This window comes from Carlito syrichta, unplaced genomic scaffold (genome assembly GCF_000164805.1).
Source record: "Carlito syrichta isolate Samal-C Ts95f unplaced genomic scaffold, Tarsius_syrichta-2.0.1 Scaffold314566, whole genome shotgun sequence".
Taxonomy (NCBI): Eukaryota; Metazoa; Chordata; class Mammalia; order Primates; family Tarsiidae; genus Carlito; species Carlito syrichta.
Genome location: NW_007258662.1, coordinates 2,661 through 25,135, shown reverse-complemented (window position 1 = coordinate 25,135; position 22,475 = coordinate 2,661). Strand labels below are relative to the sequence as shown.

At 35.8% G+C, this 22,475-nt stretch overlaps 2 protein-coding genes across 2 annotated transcripts; both read left to right on the top strand.

Moving 5' to 3' along the window:
* Window positions 1-4,195: 4,195 nt before the first annotated feature.
* Window positions 4,196-4,765, top strand: LOC103274155 (interferon alpha-5-like). The gene has a single exon (XM_008071620.1). It carries the CDS (start codon window positions 4,196-4,198, stop codon window positions 4,763-4,765), a length of 570 nt encoding a protein of 189 aa, XP_008069811.1.
* Window positions 4,766-21,377: 16,612 nt separating this feature from the next.
* LOC103274154 (interferon alpha-5-like) lies at window positions 21,378-21,944 on the top strand. Its single transcript, XM_008071619.1, has one exon. The coding sequence runs from the start codon at window positions 21,378-21,380 to the stop codon at window positions 21,942-21,944; it is 567 nt and encodes a 188-aa protein (XP_008069810.1).
* Window positions 21,945-22,475: the final 531 nt, after the last annotated feature.

The window sequence follows — 22,475 nt, the reverse complement described above, 5'->3', positions numbered from 1 at the left end:
TGTGGTGAGAACATTCAAAATCCTTTCTTCCAGCTATTTTGAAATAACAGTACATTATTGTTCATTTTAATCAGCCTATTGTGCAATAAAGCACTAGAACTTATTACTTTTATGGAACTTAGTAGGGAGAGTCCTCAAAAAACTAGATATAAAACTACCATATGATTCAACAATTCCACGACTGAGTATATTTTCAGAGGAAATGAAGTCAGTATGTCTGAGAGACATCTACACTCTCATGTCTATTGCAGCACTAATCGCAATAACCAAGATATGAATCAACCTATATGTATATCAATGGATGAATGGATTTTACAAAGTAATATATATATACACAATGGAATGCTATTCAATCATAAAAGAGAGTGAAATCTTGTCATTTATGACAACAAAGATGAACCTAGAAGACATTATAGATTATATAAAATAATCTAGGCACAGAATGACAAATTCTGTATGATCATACTACATGTGGGTTCTAAAAAGGTTAATCTCATAGAAGTAGAGAATAAAATAGTGCTGACCAGAAACTAGCAAAGGTGAGTGGGAGGCAGGAATAGGAGAGGTTGGTCAATGGACCGTTATTTCTTTTTCTTGCCTGAAAGTTCTAGCTAAGATTTTAAGTACTACAATGAATAGAAACAGTGAGAGTGGCATCCTTGCCCTAAAAGAAAAAAAAAGTTAGTATTTTACTATGAAAACAACATTCACTGAGGAGTTTTTATAAATGGTTTTTATCAGTCTAAGATTATTTCTTTCTATTCTTAGTTTATTGATTTTTTTTTTAATCATAGAAGAGTATTGAATTTTGTCAAATGCCTTTTCTGCATCAATTGAGATTATTGTGTTTTCCCCCCCTCATTTTGTTAGTGGGGTGTACTACACCGATTTATCTTTTCAAATGTTCACTCATATTAGCATTTCAGAAATAAGCCCCACTTGACTATAGTACCTAATTGTCTTAATGTGCTGTTGAATTTGGTTTGCTTGTATTTTGTGATCAATATTCAGCAGGGATCTTGGTCTGTAGCTTCCTTTTCTTGTAGTATCCTTGTTTGGCTTTGACATTAGAGTTATGCCAGCTTTATCAAATGAGATTGGCCCTGTTTCTTCCTCTTCAGCTTTGAATGAGAAGAATTGGTGTTAAGTTTTTAAGTGGTGGGTAGAATTCTCTAGTGAAGTCATCTATTCATGAACTTTTTTGGGGGAGGGGGAAGGGAAGGGAAAGTTTTTCATGACTAATTCAATCCAATTACTTGTAACAGGTGTTTATACTCTTTATTTCTTCAAGACTCAGTCTATGTATGTTATAAGAATTTGACTATTTCTTTTAGGTTATCCAATTTGTTGGCATTTGTTTATAATACTCTTGTGACCCTTTTAATTTCCATGCCATCAGTTGTAATGTCTCCTCTTTCCCGTCTGATTTTTCTTATTTGAATCATCTCTCTTTGTTGCTTCATCTACTTAAGGACTTTTCAACTTTATTAATCTTTCAAAAAACCAAAACTTACTTTGATTTTTTAATATTATCTGTTTTATCATATTTGTTCTGGTCTTTATTTTCTTCCTTCTTCAAGATTTGGGTTTGGTTCATCATTCTTTTTCTAGTTACTTTAGTTTTAAAGTTAAGTTGTTGATTTGAGGTCTTTCTTATTTTTTAGTGTACGCTTTTACAGCTGTATAGTTTCCACTTAGGGTTGCTTTTTCACTGATGCAATGAAAGAAGTTTTGGAATATTTTGTTCTCATTTTCATTTATCTCAAGCTAGCTTTTAATTTCCTTTTAAAATGTGTGATTCTTTGTACATTTTTATCACATGTAGACATGAGATATATATACATGTATTTTTGGTCTCTATGCTTTGGGATGCCAGATCAGATCACTTTTGCTTTCTAGGAGAAGTGAAATGAGAAAGGAAGATATCTGGTCTTGTGAGCTAGTATGGAAACACTGTATATTCCATTTTTAAATATCAATGCCTTTATTGATATAAACCTGAAAATAAGAAGGAGAGGAATCCAAGAATAGCAAAATAAATTTGCACAAATATCATATGAAAAGGGAATATACATAAATTTCCTACACAATTTCAAGTGAACAAAGAAAAAATACTTCTTCTGAGTGTTTGAGAGACTAAGAATAGTAGATTATTCAGAATGCCTTGAATACCCTGCATTCTCAGAAAGTGATGAAAAGAATGAACACTGAAATTCAATTCAAATGTTATCAATTTTTGCAAAATACATTCCTGGAAAAAAGTCTCACCTATTATAGAAATTGTTGTGTCCATTTCAGAACTTTGAACATTTTAATTGTTTAATAATACAAAGAAAGAGTTTAACTGATTCATCAAAAATAATGGATAATAACATTTATTTGGTTTTTAAAAGAATTGGTTCTTTCTGATCTCCACTCTTATACAGATAGGCTGATTTTATACAGTGTCACCTAAAGATCATCAAATGATTTGAAGCCTAGGTTTCTAAGTTATGGAAAAAATGAAAAAAAAATATGGAAAAATGTTACAACTAGTTATAGTGCATATACACATTCTGGGAATTTGGTTCTTAATTGACAAAGGCAAGAAAGGCAGAGTATTGTTGACATGGAGGACACAGGATCGTTTGTCCCCAAAAGTTAGTGTGGTATGTTATCTGATTATTGTGCCCTGTATGGATCAGGAAAAGCTTGAGTCTAGATATGTGGCTCTGTATTGAATACTAGGCTAGTTAGTTTCTACCGTGACAAAGTTTGTTTTATAAATTTTATTATAAAGATGTGGGGGTATAGGCCGGGCTCAGTGGCTCAGCCTGTAATCCCAGCACTTTGGGAGGTCCAGGAGAGTGGATTGCCTGAGCCCGCAGGCTGGAGATGAACCCAGGCGACTTGGTGAGACTTGTCTCCACAGTAAATAATTAGTCGCTCATGGTAGCGCGCGCCTATAGTTCTGGCTATCTGGAAGGGTTGAAGCGAAAGAATCGTGGGAGCCCAGCAGGTCGACGCTGGGGTGGCCGTGAGTGTGCCACTGCACTCTAGCCTGGACGACAGAGAGAGACTCCAACTCAAAAAAAAAGAAAAAAAGAAAAAAAAAAAAGATGTGGAGTACACTTCAGGATTAGGTATACAATACAAGTAGGCATTGTACAGGGAAAGTTTGGGCCTCCCTTTGGTCATCACTTTGCCTATTTTGAGATCAGGTACCCTTATTGGTATTGTGTCCCCACCCCACCCAGGCAGTATCCCACTTTTGTTAACAATTATTTTCTTATATAGAAAACAACATTAAAAGTTGAGTATACCAAATATCAATGTCAAGAAAATAATTTAGTTTTTCAACTTAAAAAATAAAAAAACATTTTGGGCCGGGGGCGGTAGCTCAGTCTGTAATCCCAGCACTTTGGGAGGCTAAGGCAAGAGGATTACCTGAGCTTGGGAGTTCAAGACTAGCCTGGGCAACTTGGTGAGACCTCATCTCTACAATAAATAAAAAATTAGCCGGGCATGGTAGCGCGTGCCTGTAGTTCTGGCTACTTGGAAGGCTGAGGTGGAAGGATCGCCTGAGTCCAGCAGGTTGACGCTGAGGTGGCCGTGAGCATGTCACTGCACTCCAGCCTGGGCAACAGAGTGAGAGAGTCCAAACAAACAAACAAAAAAGACATTTTAAATGATTTTTAAGTATATAATTTCATTGATATCAGTATATATTCATACATTTAAATGTGAAATGTAATTTGATATCATAATTTATATAAGTAAAAAAGTGAATTAAAAGTCACCCTGCAAATTTAGTTATAAAAACAGTAAATTTTACTGATTTTATTTATAAGGTTTTTATTTATATGCATAGAATACCTAAATGCATATACAGTATATCTGCGCTGTTAAAATTTAATGGGACTTTGAATTAGTATAATCATGTGAATTAGGAAGAAAGTTCTAAAATGGCTGTGTGTAGGGGAAGGGAGGGTAATAATGAAAAAAGGTAATTGAGAAACACAACTCTAAATATACGTAGAGTGCATAAAGGAAAGCAAAAAGAGAAGCAGACAGACACATGTGGACATTCAGAAAATGGAAACCAGAATGTTCCCTATTTAAACCCTATGCACAAACCAACGTCTTCAGAGAGCCTAGAACCCAAGATTCAGGGTCACCAGTCTCAACCAGCCCAGCAGCATCTGCAACATCCACAATGACCTTGCCCTTTTCTTTGCTGATGGCCCTGGTGGTGCTCAGTTGCCAGTCCATCTGCTCTCAGGGCTGTGATCTGCCTCGGGCCCACAGCCTGGGTCACAGGAGGGCCTTGAGGCTCCTGGCACAAATGAGGAGAATCTCTCCTTTCTCCTGCCTGAATGACAGATATGACTTTCGATTGCCCCGGGAGGGGTTTGATGGCAACCAGTTCCAGAAGGCTCAAGTCATCTCTGTCCGCCATGAGATGATCCAGCAGACCTTCAACCTCTTCAGCACAACACATTCATCTGCTGCTTGGAATGAGACCCTCCTCGACAGATTCTGCACTGAACTTTATCAGCAGCTGGATGACCTGGAAGCCTGTGTGATGCAGGAGGTGAAGATGAAAGAGACTCCTTTGATGAAGGAGAACTCCATCCTGGCTGTGAAGAAATACTTCCAAAGAATCACCCTCTACCTGAAGGAGAAGAAATACAGCCCTTGTGCCTGGGAAGTTGTCAGAACAGAAATCACAAGATCCTTCTCTTTATCAGCAAACTTTCAAGCAAGATTAAGAAGGAAAGAATGAAAACTGACTCAACAAGGAAATTATACTTGTGGACTAATACACCATTGCACACTTCACAAGTTCTGACTTCTCAAAGACTCTCTTTTCTTCTATAACCACAGCATTAACTGAATCAAAATTTTCAAATATTTTTAGTAGTGGTAAGCAACAACATCTTCAACTATACAGACATTAATCCTTTACAGTTGGCCATGCTGATGTTTCTATTATTCTTTCTACTTAAATATTTATTTATTTAACTATAAGATTTAAATTATTTTCTTATAATGTTGTGTGTACCCTTTATATTGTAGTTAATATACAAGTAAATATTTTTGTATTTAGTCAATTTGTTATTTTGTTTTGTTTATTAAATTTTTACTATGGAAAACTTCTTCTATTTATTTTTTCTTTAAATAAGAAACTCTAAACCTCATTGTGCAATCTGATTAAAGAAGATGCTACAACTCATTTATCTAGCATTATTATTTTCAGGTTATTCGTAAAATTTGCCTTTCTTTCATCTAGGTTTTATGTTACCTTCAGGTTACAGAGGTAAACATAACAAATATGGTTCCTGCTTTCTTGTGTCTCTGATCTTTTTAAGAAAAATAACCTACAAAGCATAATTATACTTAACAACATCTCTTCAGCTAAATGCTATAATGAAAAGAAGAAAAAAGATGGGAATTTTCTCAGCAGAAGCTAGAGCGAGGCAAAACAGGTAATAGAAACAAAAGCAATGGATATCCTTTATGGTTAACTGGTGGATATCTATGGCAAAAAATGTCCATTGGCGATTGGCTTTTGAAGCTAAAATTTAAGCAATTCTATGCGCTGAAAACTCCAGAATAGAAATCATCATGTGAGAAAAGTTTATAGATTGAGAAAAAGAATTAAAATTCCATCCTGCGACCACAAGGAAAATGGGATTGAAATGGCCACATATTAGAAGGACAAGAGAGAATGTTGATAAGAGCGTATTTAAAAACTGAAACTGCTTAGAAAAATCAATGTATTCATGAGAAATGTGAATTGAAACTGTCCACTACATTGGGAAAATAGATGGCACTGATAATCTTATTGATAACTGATTTGGTAGAATTAATCTGCAGAAATCATATTTGAGTAAGTGCAGGACAAAGTAGATAAGAGAAATTATTAACCATATATGTTGAAAATAATTTGATAGCTTTGCCTTCTGAAGTGGAGGAAAAATAGCATGGTACCTGGAAGGAATGGGAATTATTTTTTTCTCTGCACAGTGTAAACCCTTTGAAACATATTTATATCCAGATATAGTTCATGAATTTGATGTATTGGAAATTATGTTAGTATGATTAATATTTTATTTATTTTAAATAAAGAAATATTGCATGGTCTAGAATGATAATTTATCATTATTTTGCTTAATACAATGTTGAATGTCAGTAAACTGCTCTGTGGATTAAAGCCATCTTCTACCGTGGGCAAATAGAATCAGCAACCTTAACGATGGCTGGATTGGTTGAAATAATAAGAAACAATCCTGGAGTAAGGGGAAGGGTGACTAAGAGAAGAGAAAAACTCTTGTTGTCTTTTTAAAATTTTTTCATCTGTAGAGTCACTTGCTCCTTTTCACTTTCATCACATTCAGACTTGCATTCATTTTTTCTTTTGCTTTAAAGTATCCAAATGCAATGACTGATTTCTAAAAAGGTTGAGTGGATTTTTTTTAAAAGATGTGTTAAAATGTATGGAAAATGATGGTACAGGCCCTTTACATTTCCATTTTTACTCCCTTATTGAAGCACTAAACTTAAGATTAAATAGAAAGTTAATCAGAAGCAACAAAATGACCAAGCCAAAAAATATATATTAAATTAAAAACAGTATATAAAAATGGAAAGACAATGAAACCAGCAAGGGAAATTAATTTTATCTAGCACCATGTTCTAGACTTTTCACTGTGAGATAGAGAATGATGAACCAAGATGCTTGGTAGAAATTCACTGACTGAAAAATTTAGGCATTGTTAATAGTCCAATATAGGTTTCTTATTGGGGAAAATCGTCATTGACTCTCTTGCAGCCAGCTCAGAAACTTGGAGCAGAATAAATGTTCAACAGTTTAAACAATTGAATGCAACATCATTCAATTCACCCGGAGGAATCAACATCTGGCAAAATAAGATTTATTTTGCTACTTAAAATAACAAGGAAAAACAAATACTCAACCTGCTGCTCCCACGCACACATATTGGGCATACATTTTTGCTCCTGATATCTGCAGGTTATGAAAATATTTGACACCTTTTTACTTGCTCATAAGAAGAGAGGAGTCACAGGCTCCAACCTGGCTGTTTACAGACGCACTCTGGGTCTTAGTTGATTTGCCAAATGGGGAAGCAAAAGCAATAATCCTCTACTAAAGGTGTGCTAACAGTTTAAAATAGTGATGAACTCACTTGTGCCAGTCAATTAGTGAGTTAAATTGGAAGACAGGTGGCCGTGTGCACATTAAGCCAAAGGGTCAGATTAAAGATGTGCTCTCTAACCTGAGGGGTGAGGTGGTGCTGGAGAAAGGATAAAAATACTGTGGGTCTTGGAATTTGGATTGACACAGCCATATGCAAGTAAAAAACATAAGACAGTTAACGATGTTGACAAAGACCTGAAGTTATTAGAAAGGAAATGCTGAGAGAGTAGGAAGCTTCTGTTATAACTCTGTACACGAGACCCTGCTGAAGCACAGCCACATGGCCACACTTGAAAATCTTCCTTTGTAAGAGAAAATCTGAGAATATGATAATGATATAATCATGAACAAAATATAGACATTTCTCCTAAAGAAGTTACTCGTCAGACAGAGATCTAATAAGTTCTTTCTCAAGAGGACAAATCCAGAGGATGGCATGTAAAATAAAGAAGGTGAAAACAGAACCCAGGTCAGAGGTAAAATTTTGTTCTTAGTGAGAAGAAAACCACTATAGGCATATGTTTGACTTTAAGAAAAAGACTTTTTTTCATTTGAAGGATTTGAATCTATTTAGGTTAAAAATCTAAGTTTTAAAACTAAATTAAACTACTTAAATTGAGAAAATGAATAGAATAAATGAAGTCCTCTGATCTATTTGGAGAATATACAAAGTGGAAAAAATTTTACGGGAACATTCAGAAAATTAAAACTACCATGTTCTCTACTTAAGAGACATGAATGGAGGCTGGGCTCGGTGGCTCAGCCTGTAATCCCAGCATTTTGGGCGGCCGAGGCGAGTGGATTGCCTTAGTCCACAGGTTCGAGACTAACCCGGGCAACTTGGCGAGACCTTGTCTCTACAATAAATAGAAAATTAGCTGGGCATGGTAGCGCATGCCTGTAGTCCCTGCTACTTGGAAGACTGAGGCAGAAGTATCGCCAGAGTCCAGCAGGTCGACGCTAGAGTGACTGCGAGTGTGCCACTGCAATCTAGCCTGGGCAGCGGAGTGAGACGCCAACTCAAAGAGAGAGAGAGAGAGAGAGATGAATGGAAATATCTTCAGAGAAACTAGGGCAAAGACACGTTCAGACACAGACTTGATCCAGGCTTTCAGTATCCTCAAGGTCCCTTTCTTCCTACCTGTGCTGATGGTCCTTGTGGTGATTGGCTACTGCTATATCTGGTCTCCAGTCTCTGACCTGCCTCATAACCATGGGCTAGTCCTGCTTCATACCCATGGACTAGTTATCTAGAAGACCTGATGCTTCCATTCCCCGCCCCCCAAACTTCTAAAAAGAAAGTTCAGTTAATTGTTGAACTAAAGGATATTTTTTATTTCTTTACCTCTGGATCACAGTCCTGAGCTGTCTGTTGTTCAGTATCTGTAAACTGATATTCCATGTATTTTTTTTGCCAGATCTCTAGCTGATAATAATAGTAGGACCTGTTCAAGCCTTCTTATTACACCATGACTAAACTCTGTACAGTATGAATTCCCTTTGCTGTGTAATCAAATCTCACACCAATTTGTATTTCATCAGGGTTTAGTTTTCGCCTATTATATGAGTTGAGAGTTCACACTGATAATATGCCTAGATTGCCTGGTTATCATCCCATAACCAATGTATAGAAAATTGCTTCCACCATTTTAACATAAATTCCTTATCCCAAATCTTATTACTACAATAGTGTAACAGTTTTAGGAATTATGTGTTTTAATAATCTGGTTCCTTAATTTTTCCATTTTGACATTGTTTTTACTGTTATTATGAAATGCACATTATTTTCTAGTAGAGACATGCCAAGAAGCATTATTGTCTATTGCTTTCTTAATTCCTGTTTAAATTAAGATGTGATCTATAGGTGGGGCAGTGATTTCACCAAAATTATAAATTCATGGGAACTGACAAATAATCAGTTGGTAATATATAGGCTGAAAACTTCCTTCATAAGATAGAAAAGTGAAACTGGATCAGAACATTTCTCTTACCCATTATGTAAAGCAAAGAGCAAAACTGGATGAAAATGAGTCAAAAATACAATAATACAATATCATCCATCAGTAAAAGACAGAGCAAGATAACATGTAATCTTGGATTAGTGTCTATCAGAGTATCAAAATATGAAACGTAAGTACTTATAATGTGCAATTTTGAATTGAATCTCAGAACATGTCTGTGATCCTGGGTAATTCACTTAACTCCTCTGAGCCTCAAATTTCTTCCATTTAAAGAATGGTAAAGATATTTTGAGAGTTGTTGTATCAAACAAACTAAAACATTTAAAAGCACTTAACAGACTATCTTCCACTGACTTAGGGCTTAACAGATAGTGGCTATTTTCTTATTTATTCATATAGATCTATTTGAGAATAGTGAACTCTTCTATTCTTTTCTCTGTAGCTGACTGGAAAATGGTGACAGTGTAAAAAATAGAATGGAGAAGTGCCCTGGAGAAGTCTGAAAATTAGATATAGTCAACATCAAAGATAAGTCTAAATTTTATATTGAATAAGAAATCGATGACGTATAAATGTGTGGCACAGGTATTAATTTTTTGGATGGAAGTTGAATATATATATAAATAATATATGATATATAATAGTCATGATTTTCTATCTGTCTATATCTGCATATATTTATAGTATTCTTTGCTGATTCTAATTCCTGCTATACTCCCCTTCCTCTCTGTTTTCCTCATCCTATTCTTTCATTCTCGTATCACAATATTTTTCTCCCTCCCCAGAGTGGAAATCCCAGAGTACTCTCCTCATTCGTTAACCTGCACTACCTATTCATACAGCCGTCTCCGGTTGTGGTTTCTGGCTGGTGATTTTCCCCCAAGAGTACAAAGCCATCAATTGAAAGCAAAACTTGAGTGAAAGTTTTTGGTTTTTCAGAAACTCCCATATGAGAGAACTTTTTTCCCTCTCCTGGTGAATATTATTGGTAATGAAGGATTGCTCTTGTTACCATGATGTAACAGACCCTGTTGCAAAAACAAAAACAGAAACAAAACAAGGAAACAAAAACCTGCAAGATTCTACTCTGAAGGCTGTTAAAGTATATACGGAGGGAAAGAGCCACCTACAGGCCAAGATGGACAAAGACATACACAAAGTCTAGAGAACAGGTTTTTTTGTTCTAGGCAGAATTTTGTCCCCTTGCAGGAGATTTTTTTTTCCCCCCACAGGGAAAGGGGCTCTTTCTCAGAAAGAATTGACCCTAATATTGGAATAAGCCCATTACCTTAGCTCTGGTATCTTAGGGAGAAAAAAATATCCCTGCTTCAGGCAGGATGTGTCCTCTTCGGGCAGTGGGCAGGTATATGGAGGGAGAGAAAGGATCAGAATGTGTCCCTCATCTTAGCCTGCTCAGCCTTCCAGGGCCTCCCAACTGATGCCTCCTTCTATATGTTGTGCTAGTCTAGGAGTTCGTACAGCCTAGATGCCAATCTGGGAGTAGAACTGCAAGAATAATAAAAGAAAAACCTCCCCTTTGAAGGTACACTAACTCTTAATAGTAAGTTGCTGATTCTACACATTCATTCCTTAGATCAAGTCACTTTATAATTAAGAGAACCCTGTCATTTGTCATTTTGAGTGATGACTTGCTTCTCTTCTACTTTGACTCAGTAGTAAGGAAGAGCACACACATTTGTAAGGGGATTTCAGAGAAGGCAATTTTTGCCAAATGATAGCCAGTGGAGGTATCTATTTCGGTAGAATTTGGGAAGAGTTCAAGTAATCTGCAAAATTGTGTAATTGAAGAAGTTAATCAAAAAATGTGTTTTGCTAAGTTAATAGAACAGGACTTCAGTTTAGGAGGGATTTCTTAAATCTTTGCTCAGTTACAGATGCAACATTTAGATTGCATTTTCCAATGAGAAAAAGAAGAGATTGGGAAACTAAAATTATATTTCACAATACATTTGTCCCCTGTCTTTTTGTCACTACTGAGTGTGGGGCATCCAGTTTAAAGTAGAGAAAAAACACTAACATTTTGGGATTTACCTGGTTCTCTCTCCTCCTTCTCCCTCTCTCAGTCTGTCCCTTTCTCTCTGTCTTTGTGATTGCTAACACTTTTCAAATATGAAGACCCCTTCCATTCTCTAGTTATTTTTGTGCTACTTATTTTTTAAATGTGATTTTACTTTTTTTGTTTGTCATTTTATGTTCAGTGAGCAAAACTTGTATGACATGGCTCTTTTTTCATCTTACCCTAAAAAAACTCTGTAACCCTGCCTTGATCATATCCAGAAGTTAATGCTCTAGATATTCTACAGTATTGGAGGACTTAGCAGAGCTGGCAGGGAGGGGCAACATCATAGCCTGTCCCCCACAGTGCCACTGGAGCACCCCCACTGGGCAGCAGCACTGGAGAGGGAACAGGAAGCTTTGGTCCCTGTCCCGGCAACCCTGGAGCAGTGACAAGATATCATGGTGCAGCACAAGCTGGAGACAGCTGGGCTTGGCGAGCTCAAGAAGTGAAAGCGTGAGCGTGGTCCTACCTTGCCGGTCCCTGTCTGCCAAGCTCAGCATCGTGAAGGTTACTAATGTCCCTCTGGGCAAAGAAACACAGAAAATAGAGGGAGTCCTGCCCACATGACTACACCCATGTGCTAATCAGAAGTATCTGAACAGTTGACTTAGTGTTCCCATTGGCAGTAGTCAGTCTCCTCGTATCTATTCTCCTTCCAAGTTCTCAAGCTTGCAGGCATTTTCTGTTTCATGAGGTGCATTTTGCTTTTTTGTGCTGTCTGTGTTCCTGTTTTGGTGCCTGCACCTTCTCAATACCCTAAAAGGAGATGGCACCAGGTGAAGGACTCTCATTTGTTCAAAAAAGCAAAGTACACCTCATGAAACAGAAAATGCCTGCAAGCTTGAGAACTTGGAAGGAGAATAGATACGAGGAGACTGACTAATGCCAATGGGAGCACTAAGTCAACTGTTCAGATACTTCTGATTAGAGGGAGAGAGGATTGAAGTGAATGCTGGAAGCACAGAGTTCTCCCACTAAGACGTGGCCAACTTCAGTTTTACCAGCATGAGTGACACTGACATTACAGTAGCCTGAGAATATCAGAAGTTATTCCAGTGTGGGTGAAAACTTCTGCTTCCACACTCGGACCCTGCAAGTTATCACAGTACAGAGAAAATCATTTATGGGACCAATGCATTTCTTAAATTTGGGTCATGATGCAGCTTCCTTTAAAAACCAACCAAAATGAAACAATACTGAGACTGAAAGGACACAGAAGCTTTTTTGTACATTTAGCAACAAGTGAGGCAAAGCCTTTCCAGCAGGACAGATATTAGTATTCACATATTGAAAGATCAACATTTCTAGTGGCAGCAAAATCCTTTGCCAAAATTTATTATTTAATGAAGTTAATTGAAAAGAGGACATTGGTTGGGTGTGGTGGCTCACGCCTATAATCCCAGCACTTTGGGAGACTGAGGTGAAAGGATTGCCTGAGCCCACGGGTTTGAGACCAGCCTGGGCAACTTGGCGAGACCTCATCTCTACAACAAATTTTTTAAAAAGTTAGCCAGTCATGATGGCATGTGCCTGAAGTTCCAGCTACTTGGAAGGCTGAGGCTGAAGGATCACCTGAGCCCAGCAGGTCGAGGCATGGTGGCCATGAGCATGCCACTGCACACTCCACCCTAGGCGACAGAGTGAGACTCCGCCTTGATCAGCAAACTTGCAAGAAAGGTTAAAAGGAAGGATGGAGACCTGGTTATCTTGAAATGATTCTTGTGGACTATCTGCTGTATTACATTTACAGATATGTCTTAATTTCAAGAGACTCTTATTCCAATTATAGCCACAGAATTTATTAAGTTAGTTCCAAAAATACTTGGGTATTGCAATCAAGCAAATATATGTCAAAAATATTCAGCTCCAGAGGAATCAGTTCATAAGAGATGACAGCCCTGATAGAATTTATTGTTTATTTATTTATATTTATTAAATGTTGCAACCTCTCATATTTCTAATAATTATATATTTCATATAATATATAGTAACCGCTACATTGTAGTAAAATTTGTTAAACATCTTCCTCTTTCCGTTTTGTTAAATTATATTTATTATTTAATAAATTCTTATTAAACAAAACTTATTGAATTTTTTTTTCTAAAATCAAACTTTAAATCCTGGTTTTCCAAACCTAGTTGAAGAATGGATGATAATATTTAGTCAGTTCATTTATTTTCTTCACATCATTTGGGTAAATTGATTATCAAATTGGTAAATTATGGAATTGCCATTAGGAAATACAGGTGAATATAAGGTGACAGTTAAGTTCATGAATTCATCCTAGAAAAACTGCTATATACCTCATTGCTAAATATCAGTACAGATATCTTTGAAGTACTCCCATTGGGAAGTTATGCACCAACAACTGTGCCTAATCCACCTGTCAAAGCAATTTTGGAACTCATTTTCTGGAACCACCATCAGAGCTGTTGTATTACACTTGATGTCCTGAATGTCATCAAATTGTCTTCTTTCAATATTTCCTTTATCTTTGGATAAAGAAAAAAGTCATTGGGGGCCAGATCAGGAGAGTAGAGAGGATGTTCCAATATAGTTATTTGTCTACTGGCTAAAAACTCCCTCACAGACAGTGCTGTGTGAGCTGTACATTGTCGTGATGCAAGAGCTCCTTCGGGACCATTTTTGCACAAACCTTTCTCATGACAAGATTTTCAGTTAAGATTTTCCTGATTCTCTATCAATGTGTATTTGGTCTGCTATGCTTCTCATAGTCCACTGGCAATTTTGATGAACAATTCAACAAATTTTTGCAATGTTTTCATCAATTCTGCTTGTTACTGACCATCCTAACCTCTTTTCATCAGTGATGCTTTCTCTCCCTTCAGAAAAACATTTAATCCATTTGTACACTGCTATTTTTTATGGCATTATCTACATAAATTTGGACTAATATGTCCCTGATTTCAATTCCACTCTTGCCAAATTTAACAAGTAATTGAATGTTCATTGCTCTAATTTAAACTCCAGCATTCTTATGATGACAGCTCTGATGGCTATTCCAGAAAGTAAGTTCCAAAATTGCTTTGACAGGTGGACTAGGTGCTGGCATTGGTGCATAGCTTCCCAAGGGGAGTACTTCAAAGGTGATCATAGTGATAATCAGCAATAAGGTATGAGCACTTCTTCTAGGATGAATTCACAAGCTTAATTGTCAGAACTTGTATACATAATACATTTCCTTCTGAGTAGAAACTTTCAATCTTACAGAAAAAGGAACATAAAGGTTTTAATATTTACTTAATTTCATTTATATGCAATACTACAAAAAGAAGTAAAGAATGATGATATTTACATACCAAACATTTTAGGTACAAATGATGCTGAGAAAAGGATAAAAATAGTAGTAGATTTCCTTTCTAAGGTACCTAGAAAAAAATATAAGTGTAGAAATCTCATATACCATTGGGTATATGGGTCTACAACTAACAAATGTCATGGGCAGAAATATGCACTGGGATTCTTTATTTCATATCTGGAAATGAAGTCATGGGAATGAAGAAGTTATTTGTTTCCTGGAGTCATCTGTGGGCTGTCAAACTATTTGGTTCATGTGTCAGGAGGAAAGAAGGTCACCTCTCACTACTTTATCAGTCACATTCATGCTTGGAAAATTTGGGTAATGCTTAGGCAATGGGATAAAAGATGGGGTGTCATTTTGGGGACACCTGCAAAACACCTAATAGAGGAATATCTTACTGACAGAGTGACCCACTCCAAGACCAAGGAGAATGCATCAGGGACAGTTGGGGGTCGGGACACATGACACATGACGTGTGCATATTGATCAAACAACACTCTGCCATATTAAAACAGAGGGTGTCACTAGAGATGTGGCAGTTACTTTTGAGGTGATGTATAAAGGACAATTCGGCAACCACCCTCTCTTGTTTTTATTCAGATGAGTTGAAATTTTATGGCCACACAAAAATCTGCAAACAGATTGTTTATGGTAGCTTTATTCATAATTGCCAAAACTTGGAAGTAACAAGATGTCCTATAAAAGGTGAATGGATAAATACACTGTAGTACATTCATATGACAAAGCATTATTCAGCACTAAAAAGAAATGAGTTATATCCCAAATACATGAAGGAATCTTAAATGCATATTACTTAATGAAAGGAACCAATCTGAAAATTCTACATACTATAGAATTCCAACTATATGACATTCTAAGAAAGACAAAATTAAAGAGAAATAACATTCTATATCACATATAATATATAATGCATATTATACATCATATATATAATATATAGTAAAAATATTAGTGGTTGTCAGGGATTAGGGTAGGACAGAAGGAAAAAGTAATTAGAGGGAACACAAGAGATTTTTCATGACACTCTAATGGTGGATGCATGTCATTAAGCATTGTCAAAACCCAGAGCTATACACCAAGGGTGAACACTAATGAAAACTATGGACTTTCATTGAATTAAAAAATGCATGTAAGGAAAGAGCTCTGAACTTCCACTGAAAATAAACTTTCACTTCCTTCAACAACGCTTTTGGGATGCAATGTAATGTCTTAAATTTTGCTGTCTATTTTGAGTATTATAAGGCAACTATATTTTTAAAAGTTGCAGGACTAGAGTAATAATTTTATAAGCATGCTATATTTACTAATTTATGCTATTATTTATGTTTTCTTTACCCATTCATATTCTGTGTCTACAGTCTTTAAAATACTTCTATAAAATAACCTGCTCATCTCTACATCATTTTAAATGTAACAACTCATTTATCTTAACATGCTGTTGTCTAATTATCTGGTCAGTTACTAAAGTTTGCTATAAGCAAAACCTTCTTTAGTACATTTTTAATAAAAAATCAACACATCCAGATTTCTATGACAGAAAATAAAGATTAGATGATGCAATTCATCTAGAAATATTACAAAAGTGAGCTTCAATATACCAGTGAGTATGTACCCTCAAAAAATAAAACTGAGAAGGCAAAGATAATCCCTACTTTCTTGTACTTTACATCATTTACATAAGATTAACATGCAAAGAAAGAACATAATACACAAATTAAGTATATAGTATTTGATAGATTGAACCATATCATTAATACTGTAATTAAGATATAAAAATTGGCATCACCCTAGAAATTTCTTGTCTTCTCTCACAGTAAATCTCCAGTGTTCACAGGCAAACACTGCTCTGATTTCCACCATCGAGGATTCATGTTATTCCTTCCTGGAATTATATAGAAATACAATGCCCGTTTTGTATGTGTCGTCTTTTGTTCAATGTGTTTCTGAGATTCACATATGTTGTATGTACCAGTAAGTTGTGTTATTGCTAAGTAGTATTCCATTGAATGAATAACCTTGAATATAGTTATGCATTTAATGTTGATGAGTTCTTGGGTTGTTTGTAGTTTTTAGCTATTATAAATATGGCTGCCATGAATTTTCTTGTAAAAGTTCTTTTTTATAGAGATTTGTTTCATTCTCATAAATAAATGCCCAGTAGTAAAATTTGTGAGGTTAAGGTATGTACATGTTTCACCTTATAAGAATCAATCTTCCAAAGGGGTTATAACATTTTTTATATTTCTACCAGAATGTGTGAGAGTTCTAGCTTCTTCACCTTCCTTTTTAACTTAGTATTGTCAGTCTTTTTCATATAGGCATTCTGGTTTCTGTAATGTGCCATGTCACAGTAGTTGCCATTAGCATTTTCTTAGTGAGCAATGATGCTAAGTACATTTCTATGCATTTATCAACTATCAATTAATTGCTTTTCTTTATTAATTTTTAATATAGCCTGGATAAAAATCCTTTTACTGATATAAGTATTGTAAATATTTCCTCCAAAATTGCAACCTGCCTTTTATTTTTTAGTTTATTACTTAGAGCATGTAAATTATTTAATAAACTTTTTATTTTAGAATATGTTTAGATTTACATAAACATTATGAAGATAGCACAGAGAGTCTTTGTATAATAAGTTTCCCTTATTATCAAAATCTTATATTTGATAAGGGAGTTTGTGATAATTAATAAACCAATATTCATACACTATGTTACACATATCTAATTTGATGGAGAATTTATAAAATAACTGACTCACATTCTTTAAAAGTCTCAAGGTCATGAAAGTCAGAATGACTGAGAATATTATAGATTGGATGAAACTAAAGAGGTATGGCAATGAAATGTAATATGGGATTCTGGATTAATATTTGGTATTGGATTCAAAAAAGGATTATCAATGAAAAATTTAGGAAATCTGAGTGAAGTCTGAAGTTTAGTTAATAATAGTGCATCAATCTTAATTTCTGAATTTTGATGATTGTGCCATGTTTTTTCAAGTTGTTAACTTTGGGAGAGGTTGAGTGAAAGGAAGAGAGGAAATCTCTGTACTACTGTCTTTGCAAATTTCTGTAAGTCTAAAATTGTTACGAAATACAAATTTCAAATGAATAGGCTTCTAAAATTCTTAACATTGTTGATTAAATATTTTTAAAGTATATTTCTCTGATTAAAATGATTCATTACATTTCTTTTTTTTAAAAAAGGCATATGAGGAAGGACTGTCAAAAGTGGAATTTATTTATAAGAAATTGGGTATTTCTTTCTACATGTTTAAACTTCAATCACCTTCAAAGTACTCTCTGTTGGATGCAGTACATCTATCAGGACAGTTTTTCCACTGCTCAAAACAGCTTTTGAACTCATCAATTTTGATGTCTTTTAGTATTTCTGCCATTTTTTCATTTTACCTCTTCCATATCAGCAAAATGTTTCCCTTGGAGGACTTTTTTCATCCAGGGAAACAAACAAACAAACAAACAAATCGCTAGGGGTGAGATTAGCTCAATAGGGAGGGTGGGACATGGGAGTCAAGCCATTTCTGGTCAGAAACTGAACATTCAACACTGTGGACAGGTGCATTGTCCTAACTTGGGATGTTTCTTCAGAAAATCGTGAGGCAACCTTCTCAAAACTTCCAGATTAAAACTTTGGTTGACCATTGTATACAGAGGAATAAATTCTGAGTGTACTATAAGGGGTCTGCCCTCTAAAAGATAATTCCATTTTGGGGGGGCGGGTCCTCCCTCATAAAATTTTATCCCCTTTGTAACTGTTTAGAAGACAGTTCTGTCCCTTACTTCCAGAACCCTTAAGGTTCTGACAAAGACTCTTTCTTGACCAAACTTTAGTCAGGCTCTTTTGAACTAGGCTGTGTCTTTGGCAAGTCTTTGGTCTGCCTAGTCTAGTTGTAGCAAGAAGCTTGCTAACTCAGTTTTATAAGAATTCCCTCCTGCCCCATTCTTGATATCTGATGACCCTGCATATCTGATCAAATTCCTCATTTCCTCACTTGATATCTGATCATCCTGCATATCTGATCAAATTCCTCATCTCCACATTTGATATTGGATAACCCTGGCCTACCTTTGGCAAAAATTCTGTCAAGTTGATTTAGCAAGAATTTTCTTACTAATTTTCCACCCACTGACCCCCTCAAGCTCTTATTCTGCTTGTTACCTACAAATCTCAGGCTGCATTTATTATATTTGGAGTTGAGTCTCAGTTGGTTTCTCTCCTCTGTTGTGATAGTTTTGACACTTGTCCCAATAGTCTTACATAAATTATTTCTTACTGGTTTACCAAGAGTCAGTATAATATTTTCTTTACAAGTTGCTCAAAATAAGTCAGTACAATCAACCCAGCAGCAAACTTTGCTGGTCTATAAAAGACATAAAAGACATCAACCAGTTGACAAGCCAGGTGACTCAGAGTCTTCTGTCATTTCATCCTCTTCCTCTAAGGCGCTGAACTGTCTTCATTTCTCCAGAAGTGCTTCCATTTCCACACCTTTAACCCCTCAAGTGATTCCCTCCTGATGTGTTCTTCTGGATCTCTGAGCCTTAGCCCATTGGCTTAGTTCTGATTGAGCTTGTGTCTTTAGCCTTAGCCTGAGTTGGGCTTGTGGAAAACAAGTAGGAATCTAAAGCCTTATGGGTATTTGAATAAATGAGTAGCAATATGCAGGGCTTCAGAGAGTTGTTTATGAATACATTTTTCTGGTGTGAGCAAAGTGTTCTACAAAAACATTCAAGCTTAAGAAGACACATTATAAAGAGACAAAATTATAATATAATGTGTAAATAAAATGGGACCCAACTTAATCTTAGTGTGGCATGTTGGCTTGAACAAATAAGGGCATTTCAGCGCAGGAGACAAATAGAAGTTGAAGAGGAGATCCTGTCATTCCATAGGCAGGACTCACCATAAAGTATCTAGAATCTACATACTGTAGAGTCTAGAAATCAGCTCTGGCTTTTATGGCTGGAATTACTCCCAGAGAGTACGTAAGAGCTGAGAACTCTGAGTTGGATTTTCTGGGCTCCAACAGTGGCTCCACGATTCATTAGTTCCTTCTGCTTTTTCCTTTATAAATGGGGACAATACTAGAATCTGTCTGTCTACTTTGGTCACTGATAACTCCAGTGAAAAAAATGGAGCTACACATATGACAGGTTTTCAATAGATATACAAAATGAGAGTATTCCTTATCAGCAAAACAATATCGGACTGGAAATAAAAACCTTCACAACTTAGCTATTTCATTCCTTCTATTAGCATTATCTTTGCTATTAAATATGTTAAGACGGGGGAAATGTCCTCTGAGGTGATCGATTCCCTTCTTTCTTGTAAGAGACATGACAAGAAAAATATTGATATTCTGAGTTTATCTGTGAGTGGATACATTGATGAAATTAACAATTTTCCCATTATCCAGAGAGAATACTGTACATTCAAAAAATTGCCCTTCTTGTGTATAAACTCTTGTGACTGGATTCTGGATTCTGCAAAGCTGGAAACACCACATGGACCATGAATAATTACTTTGCCTCCAGCCCATGTATATTTGCTAATTTGATCTATCTCCCTTCCATCATTTTGTTTCTGCTTTTCCCCATCCCTTAATCTCCATCTTGGCTGGGTTGAATGCAGCCAAGTTACATTTTGTTATTTTTTTCCACCAGTGAAATGTTGCTTTTTTTTTTTTTTTACATTTTAATCACATTTAGATATACATTTGTTTTCTTTTGTCCCCATTTATTAGAATACGAAAAGTTATAACTTTTTCCTTCAGTGAAAATGGAAATGAGAAAAAAAAGATATGTGGGGTCTTGTATGCTATGCAGAACAATTGTACTGCGCATTTACTTTATCATGTTTACATCCCATTGTGGACTTTTAGGAAAATTAGTACTTCCTTTAGCTTGATAAGAATCAACTAAGATTGAAACCTTTGTGGGTTTTTCAAAAACTTAAACATAAATGAAAAAGTTTTAATCAAGTCGATGATACCTCAATTGTGTATTCTCATTGAATACAAAATTGGTCTCAAGAGTATAAATATTTGTTCTTGGGAGTGGGAACAAATCTTAACTATTTTAATAGTTTGTCTCCCTCTAAAGCTCAGCCCCAACAAATCTTATTTCTTAGTATTTTTTTGGGGGGGAGTCTTGTGTATTAAGTATTTTATTACAGTAGGGGTTATTATGCATTTTCATAATTTGTTCATTTGCTTATGAAATTGGACACATTGCAATTAATATAAGTAAATTACATTAAAGTCAATGAACAAATTTAGTTATTAAGCTAAATTGAATGTTCATGGATTTTAAATATAACTATTAACTTTTTAAATTTTTCATGTGGTCATTCTTAGCCCTGCATTGAATAAAAAGATCAAACTGTTCATGTATAAGTTAAGTGATACATAAAGTACAGTTAATACATAAACTAATACATAGGGTGTATAAATAAATATAGTATATCTATATTATTAAATTTTTAAGAGGCGTTCACCAAGAAAATAAGTATCTAAAAACATCTGGGGGCAAGAAAGGGGCAAAGCAATAATTTTTTTTTAAGTTGAGAAACACTGCTCTAAACATATGCAGAAAGTACATAAAGGAAAGCAAAAACAGAAGTAGAAAGTAACCCAGGGGCATTCAGAAAGTGGAATCTAGCATGTTCCCTATTTAAGCCTATGCACAAAGCAAGATCTTCAGAGCTCCTAGAGCCCAAGGTTCAGAGTCACCCATCTCAACCAGCCCAGCAGCATCTGCAACATCCACAATGGCCTTGCCCTTTTCCTTGCTGATGGCCCTGGTGGTGCTCAGCAGCCAGTCCATCTGCTCTCTGGGCTGTGATCTGCCTCAGACCCATGGCCTGGGTCACAGGAGGGTCTTGAAACTCCTGGCACAAATGAGAATCTCTCCTTTCTCCTGCCTGAATGACAGATACAACTTTGGATTCCCCTGGGAGGAGTTTGAGGGCAACCAGTTCCAGAAGGCTCAAGTCATCTCTGTCCACCATCAGATGATCCAGCAGACCTTCAACCTCTTCAGCACAACAAATTCATCTGCTGCTTGGAACGAGACCCTCCTAGACAGACTCCGCGCTGAACTTTATCAGCAGCTGGATGACCTGAAATCCTGTGAGATGCAGGAGGTGGAGGTGAAAGAGACGCCCCTGATGAAAGAGGACTACAACCTGGCTATGAAGAAATACTTCCAAAGAATCACCCTCTACCTGAAAGAGAAGAAATACAGCCCTTGTGCCTGGGAGGTTGTCAGAACAGAAATCACGAGATCCTTCTTTTTATCAGCAAACTTACAAGCAAGATTAAGGAAGAAGGAATGAGACCTGGCTCACTATGGAGACATTTCTCACTGACTAATACACCAGCTCACATTCTCATAAGTTCTTTCATTTCAAAGATTCTTGTTTCTGCTCTAACCAAAACATGAGTTGAGTCAGATTCTTCAAGTGCTTTCTGGAATGTGAAGCAACATTGTGTTCAGCTTCTAGTTCGTTACAAATCATCAAGCTGATGTAACTATTTATCTATTTAAATGTTTATTTAACTATTTATAAAATTTAAATTTTTTTCATGTTATGTCATGTATACATTTATACTGTGGTGAATATAATATAATATGTTGTGTATATTTAGTCAGTTTATTATTTTGCTTTATTAAATTTTTACTGTAGAAAACTCCTTATTTTTGTTTATTCTTTTTTAAAATTTTTATTACAAAGATGTGGGGTATATTTCAGGGTTGGGCATATAAACATTGATCATGCAGGTACCCTTTGTTTATTCTTTAAAATGAAACTCCGAGGTTGATTATCTGGTTGAAGAATGAATGGTTCAATTCATTTACCCATCAT